The sequence below is a fragment of the Pipra filicauda genome, unplaced genomic scaffold (genome assembly GCF_003945595.2).
Source record: "Pipra filicauda isolate LSUMZ 115617 unplaced genomic scaffold, ASM394559v2 scaffold84_size4826128_pilon, whole genome shotgun sequence".
Classification (NCBI taxonomy): domain Eukaryota; kingdom Metazoa; phylum Chordata; class Aves; order Passeriformes; family Pipridae; genus Pipra; species Pipra filicauda.
Genome location: NW_024105031.1, coordinates 1,607,649 through 1,619,720, shown reverse-complemented (window position 1 = coordinate 1,619,720; position 12,072 = coordinate 1,607,649). Strand labels below are relative to the sequence as shown.

Below are 12,072 nucleotides of genomic sequence, written 5' to 3'. Positions count from 1 at the left end.
TTTCTACTAATCTCCTGTTTCATTTCTGTAGCCTTCAGTCACTCTAATACTTTTGAACATGATAACACACAGACACCCACACTGTCTAGATTTGTCTCTTTAGTAGTTTATTCTTCTGATTTGTGGTCATTTTTCAGTTAGGAGATTCATACCACCACAATTTATTGATGAAATTATGTAATCTTTTCCATTAATATTTTTTTCATTAGTTCTTGTATTTTTATACGTTTTTTCCATTTTACATCTAAAACAAATGGACAACTGACTGTAAAGGTGAATCACACAAGATGCAGAAGAGGACAAAGAGGAGGAGAGGAAAATAACCTAATTCCATTTGTCTGGGAGTATTTTACATATATGTGATCCATTCTCAAATTCCTACTCTTTTACTTTTGTGAATGGGTTAAGAGACAGGAATTATGAGTATTAATTATATATTATTTATTAAAAGATCTTGACAAGTGGACCTTATCACCTTCTTGACAAACAACTTTCATTGTAACTAGAATCGACATGTTTAAATAAGTGACAAAATTTTACTTCTAATTTTAGCTTTTGATTCCTTTAGAACACTCTGCATTCTCATTCATTTCACTTCCTGGGATTATTACATTCTGCAACAGATTATAAAGCTTAACCAGAGGGTTACATGTTGAAAAAAAAATCCAGGCTAGCAAAGCAGCTTATTGATGTTTTTAGACTTTTGTATGAGGAGGGTATAAAACACTGTGTAGAACAGAATTTTAGACAGGAAAAGCTCCTTGCTTTCAGAGAGTATTGCCTTGGAATCTAACCATATTTCTATTTTAATTACACAGGCACGCTAGATGATTATTTTTTTCCAATATGTTTCAATGTGCCTTAGGAAACATGATAATGTAATTTCTACAATATTAGTATTATCTTTTGTCTCTACATCAGAAAAAATGGAAAAAAAATTAATCCTAATGGTTTTTAACATTAAAATTGTGTGAATTTAGAGAGTGGATGGATTCTTAATTTTTTATTTCCTAATTCATTTTATTTTGCATTGATATAGCAACAAACTGTTAGTGGCCTTAAATTTAGAAGCATTCTTACAGTAACATGTCCTTTTATTATTCTATGTAAGATAAGACTAATATATGAAGGAAATGATAATATGTACTATACTTTCTTCTATAAATAATTCTGAAGGCATAGGCTATCTTGATATGTAATGTGTATATCAGACTGGCTTATATGGTAAAGTTCCTACATCGCTTGCAGAGTCATTATAACCTCAGGATACATGCTGAAATGTGTGAAAGTAAATATAGTGTAGTATTTGAGAAAACTATCTATAATCCTTGCAACTTGTGTATCAAGGTGGCATTTTACATTGATACAAGTATGTGTTCTCAATTTTATTGATCTGGTAACATTTTTAGTGCAACTTTTTTTTAAACATTGTAGAACAGTAGAATAGTTGAGGTTGGAAAGGACCTCTGAAGGTCATCTAGACCGACCTCTCTGCTCAAAGTACGAAAGCATGAAAAATGAAAACCAAAAGTTATGTATGTACAAATGCAGTCTAAGATTTTACTGATATCAAAAGAAATTTATTTTTAATCATCTATACCTTCACTCAGTAAAACCAGAGGTACAGAACCTGCTTACATAAGTGCAACTAGTGTTCTGCTGAAAATGAAGTTGGTACCTAATACATATAGATCACTTTTTCAATGTTGTTGTAAATAATAACATGAATGTAGTAATAAGTATATACATACAGAATATACACATATACTGTACATACAGTACAGTACTGCAAGTGTTCAGAGACAAATTCCATTGCTAATCACACTATATTCATTGTGGTTTTTTTTCCTTTGGCAAAATTCGTATTGGATTTCTCTGACTGTTTTGGGGTTTATGTCATGGTACTTCAAAAAATTCAAACAATTTTATTCACTGAAATGAAAGTGTCCTTGTCGTCAGAGTTTCTAACCTATGAAGAACTTCTTGAGTAACAAAGGTGTCAAGAGCTCCAAAAAGCTACATGCTCAGCTTTTCTGTATTATGTGTATGTAAAAAACATAAATTTCATCCTAGGAGAAGGAAATTACAATGGCTCTTTTACTTAGAAAGTTATACAGTTAAACTTCTGCTGCATCTTCACATTCCACAACATGGCTTCTTGCCCTAATGTGAAGTCATGTGAACTGCTTTCAGTTACTGTACAACTCCTGTCTTCCCCGAAGTTTTAACTCTGAATATATCTAGGGCTTACCTGTGACCAATTTGCACTTATTTTCCTTCTAGAAGAATTGACTAGAGATTAATCTACTGACCAAGTTGCCAACCAAAGAGCAAAATAGTCATTATTTACAAGAAATGTTTCAGAGGGAAACAAACAAACAACACACATGCCCTGGTTTTAAAATAAGGACACAGATTATGCCTGTCCCTGCCTTCTTCTTTGTAAGGTTTCCCCTGAGAGACAGTCAAAGCTGGATATTCTTAAAAATTTTCCATGGATATGTTGCTGTCCTCAGTGAGACACTTATTAACACTAATCCCACTGATTTGTCCTGTGAGTGCTAGTAAAATAGCTGGCCAACATTGGGAATACTTAGAATAGAAAATTTGCAGTAATAAAATTAACTGGGAGAATATTTTGGAAGATCCACTTCATTGTCCTCCTCTTTTCAAGAACCTCTCTGAAGTTAGATATACATATTTACGTTAAAAAAAAGAGTATGAAGTTTCATTTAAAGCTAAAGCTAACAATACAGACTAAAAACACAACCCTTCCACAGCTCAAGTTGAGGAGTCTAATTGAATATCAATCCACAGGGCCAATCCTCCAAAATATTTATGAGTCTATATGAAATCTTGGAGTTGCAGGAAGCATATAAGTATTATTGCTTCGAAAGCTGTTAGCATTCATTGTAATTTCTATTATGTAAATCTTTACTTGACTGTACTCAAACTGTAGGAGTATTAAAAACCTTTCTCCGCTATATCTTTTTTCTGCTGTAATTTGTAAGCTTTTCCAAAAATACAACCTGCCAGACAGTACAGTCAGTGCAAGGTCTATTGTCTATTTTAACAATTCCTCCTTTTGTCTTCTTTTGACCTTATTTATAGCCTCTTCTTAACTTATTATTTTTTTAATTCTTATTGGCACAGGTTTATTATAAAAGATGTATTTTCAGAGCAGTCTGGCACCCTAATTTCTTTTCCTGTTCTGTGGTTGGCTAGAGGGAGGTAAGAATATAGAAGTAAAAATGACAAATTATATGATCCACATTTCCCATTTATTTGATTCCTAATGTGGTGCAAGTGACAGACAGGTTAGGGGTTTTTTTTCTGTGACATCTTTTTAACATGAAATGCAATACATCTGTATTATTAATGAAACAATTAAAGTATAATTTAAAAAAAATTGCAAATGAATACTGTAAAATTAACATTCAGGTTTTAAAGAATTAGATGAAAAGTAAACTTTTAATACTAAATATAAAAGCTCATGTAAGAAATTTGAATCCAAGAAAGTATTAATTTGCAAAAAACCTATCAAAAACTAACCACTACCAGGCATTAAAGAACACTTGTACCAACTCCACAAACTAAAACTTATTTGAAAGATAGGAAAGAATCAAGACAATGACTTAACAGAATATTGCAGAGCTCATGGCAATTCACAGTTATTTTTAACTGGGACAAAATACCGGTGACAGTTCTGCTGTTCAACTTTTGCTGTTAATTCAATATACTCGGTACTGTTAGAAGGATCAGAGAATGCTGAAAGTGTCTGCTTCCACAAAATACTTTATATGTCCATTAAGCAAAAAAAGAGATAAGGATAATCCTGAGAAAGTATAGGAACAAGACAAAAAATTAAAGAAAGTCTTAAAAAGAAAAACAAAACAAGAAAAAGAAGAAAAAAAAAAGAGGTAAATTGCTCAGTAAATGTAGAAATCAAACAATTACATCTAGCCTAAGTGAGTGATTCAGTCCTTTGTGTTTTAGAGGATTTGTGATATTTCATTGAACAATTTCCTGATTATGGAAAACTGAGGCCTGAACACACTTGAGGCATTATGCTTTCCAGCAGTACAATAATCCCTTGTTATGTACTTGTATCTTTTCCATTACCATACAGTAAATTTGCAAAGAACAGAACATATGGCATGGGTTCTTGGTTTTGTTTCCCACACTGCCAATGCTTTTTCCTGTTTCCAAATGCTGACTAAGAACATTAACACTCCAGTTTGATTTCAAATCCTTTCCTGAAAGTGTATTTTAACCTTTTGACTCCTCAGATACAAAGAATTATTCATGTATTTTAGTACCTAAGATTACAAGCAAATCAGTTAAACTATGTTCCTATTTTTATTCCTACTTTTCGTGAAGGCAACAAGAATCAGCCCAGCAAAAGCTGATAACATTCTATTGAACCCAAAATGCAAATTTACTGACAAGTAATGTGTTAGCCCCAAATTTAGCTGCATCTCTTCTTAGGGTTTTATCATCAGAATTCATCTTGAATTATTGTACATCTGATTACCTCATTTGGCCTGCAATTCCTGTTAGAGATTCTTATATAAATGACTACTGTCTCTTGACCCTGAAAAATTTTCAGATCACTTGCTTTCAACAACAAACCACCAGTGTTTTCAGATGGAGAAATGTTCTTTTTGTGCTTGTAATAAGCAATGATGAGGATTACTGAATTTTTAAGCCCTATATATTAAGACATTAAACAATTGCAAGATTATAGATTTGGGATTACATATATGGAAGAATTTGATATGTCTGCTTTTGGTACATGATCTATTATTGTTTTGCCTTGTAAAATATCTGGTTTCACAAGACATAAAGAGATTTCAGGGTTGAAATTAAAAATGTAATTAGTATTTCACATAACTCATATTAACATCAGTCTTTTGGGGTTTTTTCCTAATGCATTACAGGGTAAATACCTGTGCTTACTGTATAAGTAGCCCTTATACTTTGTTTCAATTTTTTTTAAAAGACTAGCGTGTGAGCTATTTTGCATCTTCTTTCCTTTTGCATAAGAAAAAAAGAACATTTTATAGAAGGCTACACTAGTGGGTTCTAAATAAAAGATTTTAGCAGCTCAGAAATTAGGACATCATAATTATTTACTCTGATACTATATTTTTAAAGAGATAAAACTATGTACATGGTGAGGGCTTTTAATTTTTGGTTTTGTCCACATTCTTGTTCATCTTTACTTTTCTCTTTGAGACTGGGGGGACAGCAGGGAGTTGCCAGAGAAGGTTTAGGAGCAAAATCATTGAGAATTCTCTCTGGTGACATATTAGTTTCTTTTACCAACTTTTCACTACTAAACCATAAAGCCCAGGCCCCTGTTTTATGTGTGAAAGATAGGGTACTCAAAGTTACAAGCATTAAATATGGTTGCAGTGCCTTAATACAGAAGCAGTTACAACACTCTTTACTGTGGATTCTGCGCTATGGAAAAAACAGTTTATATGTCCAGAGTCTATCTAAAATTATCAGTTTATCCAGACTGAAAGTGTCCCCACTGTGTTAAGGGGGCCAGTCTGGGGAAATGGGAGGAGAAAGTCTGATAAGTAGTTTCTCACGCCACGTGCTCCCTGTTCATACCTTATCCTTCTTTTCTGCTAGCCTTCCCCTCCCTGCAAAGAGCAACTTGCCTTCAAAAATTCCTTTACCCTTTTCCTGGTAAGGGCACAAGGTAACAAAGTGCTGCCACTAACGCCATTTCCTCTGCAGCCAGTTTCTCCCTGCTGCAGCAACCAGACAGGGTAACACAGAGCAGTGGAGAATCGATGGGTGGCTGTGGCTGCTGTGCTGAGGAGAAGTTCAACTGATCATGGATCTTAAACCCCGTATAACAATTTCGTTCTCTTTGTTTTCAAGATGTACAGTCAGGACTAACACATGTACTCAGGAGGCAAAAGACCCCATCAAAACAAAAATGAGGAGATATCTTCACCCACATTACAAATTACAAACGACAAGTCACTTCTAAAGCCTTCAGCAGGCAAATTCGTACTTTCTGAGATCATTTTCATGAAGCTGCTAATGTTTGGGATTCGCCTGGAGTTTTAATTAAGGCTGCTATTTAACATTCATACTGCACCTGTGCCTAGAAGGCAAGCAAACTGGTGTCCCAAAATTCTGGGCATTATTTTAGATTAATATTTTAGACATATGTGTAAAGCAGGCCATTAGTAGTTCTTAATTCTGACTTTAATATTTTAGTGCATTTGCAGTTTCCTCTCCTCCTGAATCTTGAAGGAGATACTAATTCTTCAATTGACATAGATTACAGTGCAAGCTGGGAGATTTAAGTATCTGGCATCTTATCCTCTGCTAACATCATCTAGTATTTTCTCTAACCCAGTAAGAACACAGCAGTTATTTTATTTACATAGCCTAATTATTGCAGTTTCTGTGTTTGGCAGTTATTAGAGTGTTATTGCTACATTCATAGATACACCTGCTACTGGCTTGGCTGATGTGGAGTAGAATTTCTGCTTATGAAAACTTAAATATTCCATATTTTTATATTGTACCACTACTAGTACTCTCACTACAAAACAGTTTTCAGGTTAACCTGAAAGATTTGTGAAGAAGAAAAAAAAAAGAGATTAAAAAAACCCCACAGATAATTCTTATTTTCAAATCTGTGCCTAAAATTCAAATATTTAGAAGTCCTGAAGACTTTTATCACACAAACTGAGAAGTTCCAATGGCTTCCAGAAAAGCTTAACTTCTTTTACCTAAGCTTGGAGAAAAATAAACTGATGCTATGAATTTATGGTTTAAGCACTTTTTATCTTGATATGTGGGGTTAGGAATGCTGAAAATCATTTTTCAAAATTCTTCCTGGCAGACTAAAATATTCCTATAAATACAGCATATAGACTTGCCCATGGCCAAGATGTGAACATTCAAATAAACAACAGAATTTTCATAACAGATATTATTCAGTAGTTCCAGTGGATTTTATTAGAAATCATTATGCATTAAACTTGCATAATTTTTCTCCTTCTTTGTCTTTTGTTTTACTTCCTGTTTAATCCAAGAAAAGAAAATGTTATGCCCTTGAATAGGTCAGATACCTATCTCCCCCAGGACTACTGTGCTCCTACTTGCTTCATCACTGCTTTTGAAAATTCCTCAGAGATGCTACATATAGTTAGTTCATCTTCATGTACAGACTGGGCTGGCACAGGAGCTAAAGCTAGGCAGGGCCAAAGTAGAGCACTTGTTCCTGCCTGGGATTCCATCAAACCAGCACTGAAACTTACCAAGCATATTTTCACACATCTACATTCATTCATAGATTTGGAGTCTTGACCTCGCTTTTTATTAAAGTAAAATGTTATTTTTCCATGAACTACCTTTTTAGTCAAAATAAAGAAATATTTTTTTTTCTCACAGCATCTGTTCTTAAGGATTATCATTAGTTCAGTGCTATGTCACATTTAATTTAATACAGCTGTTTTATCATGAGAGTCTTTTCTTGTATCTACATAAAGGTTTTGGTTTAGATGTTTGCGTGTTGTTGGAAGCCAATACTGTGCAGATGCACATATTTGCTACCGTTTTGTTTTGTTTTGTTTTGTTTTTCAGGTAATATCAAAATTATCAAACAAGCCTACACTACCCCAGGTATGTTGGTCACATTTTAACTATGCCAAGCTTGACTTTGAAACACAGCTATGGCCAGAACAAAGCTTGAAAAGCTCCAACAGACCTCCATGGTTTCAAAATGAGAATTTAAATTTCATCCTGCAGATAGTTCTGACACTGTCCATTATATGAGTAACAGCTTATGATCTTTTCTCTCAGGTGCTGGATTTGGATATCCTACTATAGCAACTGCATTTTAACAACATGGGTACCTAAGCCAAAGTTTTGAATGTGGGTAACACTCATTCTCTGTAGAGTATAGGTTGTATCAGTGCCAGGTCCTGTAAAATTTGATCATCGTGACAGCCTTTGGATGGCTAATACAATTGACTACAAGTCTTTTATTGCTTATAAAAGACATGTCTTTTGTCACTCCTTAAAATTCTTACCTTTCATATATCTTAGATGGAAAGCACCTAGTTCACTAAATCTGTCAAAGTATACCAAGATAAAAGCATGCACTCAGTATGTGTGCTGTAACACACAGCAAAATTAAAACTATGCTGCAAAACATTTAGACAGATGCTAACAGGGGCTTAGAATATTTGGATAAATTCCCCAAATCTGTCTTTCCACCCAGCCAATCTGATTTGACCCGAATGTGGGAAATCTGACTATGCAGGGTCATCTGAGGTTTTCTGTCTAAAGCTAACAGTACCTTAATCAAGCTTGATTAAGAGGAGTAGCCTGTAAAAAAAAAAAAACACACACACACAAAAAAAACAACCCATTCCAAAACCATGAAGTTGCATTTGGCTGTACTTTTTGCTGAGATGTGTGAAGTTAGTTAATTTGACCTGGAACCTGAGTCTGCCTTAGTCCATTCACCTACTACCAATAAATACAGTAAGTTGTACTGTGGGAATAAATGGAATTATTTCTGAGTTATGGTCTGATCCTGACATGAGGCCCATGTTGGCATATCTCAGCCTTCATGACCAGTACATTTTGTTACCCTGAAAAAATAACAAACAATACATTGGTCTCTTACACTGTGCTTTAATAAGTATGTAAAGTACAGAACCCAGGTCTATGTTGCCTCTAAATTTCCTTGGTTCCAACATCGAGCATTCAAATTGCAACTTTTTTTCACAACCAGATGCAGCTTCACTTTTTGATGACTCTGTTCTGAAGCTGACACTGTCACACCACTGGTGCATCAATGGGACTTTGTGTAAAATAAAAAGTCTGTCTACTATCCCAGCAGTGGCTTCAGTTACAACAATTGAGAAGGACACAGAGAACATTCGGGCTTGAGCTGAACTGGTGTAAATGCTATTTATACATTATGAAAACATGGTATTATTTGAATTACCAGCCTCACTTCTTATCTGTGGACCACCAAGTGTCCGGTAGCATAACACTCAAAAGAAATAATGCCTTAGTAAAACAAAATTAATCTTCTCAAGTGTGCATATGCCAAATGGCTTGTAAGAGCTAGTTGTGTACTCCTTCTTGGTAACAAAACATATTGCAGCAAGTTTGCTGGCTATATCACTAGTGACCTTTTTTAATTTGTTTGTATTTTTCTCGTGTATGTACATACAACCATAGTTGAGGAGGGAAGCTATGGATGAGTTCCAAAAGAGCTATCTCTAATGAGAAATGAAAGCTGTGCTAGATCTGGTTTTGTTCCAGGATGAACACCAGAAGAAATTGTGTTTTGGCAACATCAGACTCTGAATTTTACGCTACTATGTATTATGTGTTATTTTAGACAGAGCTCAAGGGAAATGGAAATATAAAGAAAAGACTCCCTTCAATTGTGGAAGATGAAGATGAGGAAGAGAGAGAAGAGGAAAGCAGTATACTTTCACCAGTTGATACAAGAAGCACAAATAGCTCTCAGCAGAAGAAGACTGCAAGCAATAAAAGCTACCTAGGGAGAAACTTGAAGCAGTTGGCCTCAGGAACTGTTCCCTTTCATTCCCCCATCCGTGCTTGTAGTTCAAACCCCTCAAGAGCTAAACATGAAACGGAGCTCCATTACTACTCCAGGAGGGAGAAAAACCTTAAATTACACCTTTCAGCTCTGACCACCAGTGGCCCACCAGATCTGAGCCCAAGGTAATAGTTATGAACTTATTTTCTTCTTCTCTATCATGTAAAAAATATCATGATTGTGACACTATAAAAATACTTATTTTTTTTTAGTTTATACTTTTGTTCATCCATGTTGTTGTAGGAACCATTAACACTATGCAGAATGTTATGACTTTAGAACTTTATTGCAAAATAAAGTATTTTTACCAGTAAAAAGGGCAGTGAAAAAATTGAGCAACTGCAAAAATGGCTATTTGAATAGTCTAGTTTTATGTCTATTTTGTCTATAATATGCATTCCCACAATAGCACGGTGAAACATTCTGAGTCCATCAGAGATACAATTTAGAAAGCAAGTAGATGAAATTACAGCATAGCTGTGCAAATACAAAAATTACTGGAGTAGAGGACTTTAATGGAAAACTATTGCCTAGCAATTTTAGAAAAAATTTTTTTCATTAGACACAGGAAATCTGATAATGGAAGTTATGTAGAGACTAAATATGGAGTTTAGCAAATGTACTTTGCTGTGTCTTTTGACATAAAGAAGAGTCATATAACAGTTTATTGTGGTATTATTAGTGTACAATTTAAAAATAGTTTAATTTTTTACTTGTATTCTACTTATAAGGTGATTTATGTAACTTGTTTCTAAATTGCTGCAATGTAATCCTGGTTTTAAGTTCTTTAGAGAAATCACAAGCAGTTTTTCACATATGAGGAGGTGCAGCAGTTGGTCTTTCAGTTCTAGTTTTGGTTTCTATAATTTGAAATGGTTTACATATCCAAGAACTTCCCTGTTCATTAGAGGCAGAATGGAAGTTTCAGCAGCTTCCCGTTGCAAACATGAAACAGGCACAGCTTGACCATATTTGTTTAATTCTGTCAAAGTACCTGTCCCCAAGGATGTAATGGAAGACTACATAGAAATCTTTCCCCCTCAACGTATATTTGATCAGTACAGCTACATTTCAAATTGGAGCAGGATACAAACTGACTTCAGTTTTATACAGAATCATAGAAATCACAGAATTATTAAGGTTGGAAAAGATCTCCAAGATGGAATCCAACCTTTGACCAAACACCATCATACCAACTAAACCACAGCACTAAGTACCATGTCCAGTTGTTTCTTGAACACTTCTAGGGATGGTGACTCCAGCACCTTCTGGATTAGCCCAATCCAATGCTTGACAACTCTTTCTGTAAAGAAATTTTTCCTGATTACCAATCTGAACCGCCCCTGATGCAACTTGAGGCCATTTCCTCTCATCCTTCACTAATTGCCAAGGAGAAGAAGCCAACACTGATCCTGTTACAACCTCCTCTCAGATAGCTGTTGAGAGTGATAAGGTCTCCCCTGAGCCTCCCTTTCTCTAGACTAAACCACCCCAGCTCCCTCAGACACTCCTCATAGGACTTACTCTCTAGACCCTGAATAGGGAGTCAGTACAGGAGAAGATAATGTGTGGAAAATTAGCTTCTACACAAGCAAAATTGAAATGCATAGTGGATATTTTCTCATTTCTTTCATAGCTCTCATATGAATTTGGTTCAGTCAGCTATGAGTAAAGGTCATTATCATTCGCATAAAAAGTGGTAATTCAGTGAAAAGCAACCTTTCATATTTTCTGCTGTAATGTAATCTTGTTCATTATTGTTCTGAACTTATGCAGCCAGATATTGGCACCCAAGTCTGCAAGAGCAAATATAAAAAAATTATTGTTATATATGTTATTATTTCCTATTTCCATTCATAATTTTATAAATGCAGAATAATTTGGTTAATACACTGGAAAATAGGCCCAAAACGTATATGTTTTTCAGACTTTGTTTTCCAGCCAAAAGAGTTTCATATTATTTCCTAGAATGAGTTTATATTATTAGAATATTTAAACTGACAATACCACTTTAAAATACCACTTTAAAAAAGAGCCTTAAATGTTTCTTTGTAAGCATTAAGGAGAAAATAAAACCTTAATTAAAATTTTCACTTTTATTTGCTGTTGGAAAGCAAGGGAAGGCAAGGGAAGGACAAGACTGTGGTTGAAATGTCCAGTCAGTTCTGTTCTGAACTGTATAACCACACTTTCTCAAGAGAATATACTTTGTCTTCTTAAGAAACTTGTTCTACTCTGGTTTTGCCTAGAGTAAGCCAACCAGAACTCTTCACAGAGTTCTGTGGCTGCTACAGGTTCTTTCACTGTGCACCACAGTGAAGGCAATAAAGCCCAGAGACTGGGTAAAATATTTAAAGAGTTCTTGTCACAAGGAACAGAAGCTAGCATTGTAGCTTCTAGAATACAGTCCTAGTCTTCCCAATCCATTTTAGGTGCTGTCTATGAAGTGA

General features: G+C 34.8%; 1 protein-coding gene across 3 annotated transcripts in view; it reads left to right on the top strand.

Moving 5' to 3' along the window:
• Positions 1 to 12,072, top strand: part of KCNH8 (potassium voltage-gated channel subfamily H member 8) — a 174,302-nt gene that overhangs the window by 145,389 nt on the left and 16,841 nt on the right. For all 3 annotated transcript variants that reach the window (XM_027717440.2, XM_027717439.2, XM_039390639.1), the window contains exons 12-13: positions 7,621 to 7,659; positions 9,398 to 9,747. In XM_027717440.2, the coding sequence (XP_027573241.1) occupies positions 7,621 to 7,659; positions 9,398 to 9,747 (389 nt within the window). The remainder of the gene's footprint in view (positions 1 to 7,620; positions 7,660 to 9,397; positions 9,748 to 12,072) is intronic.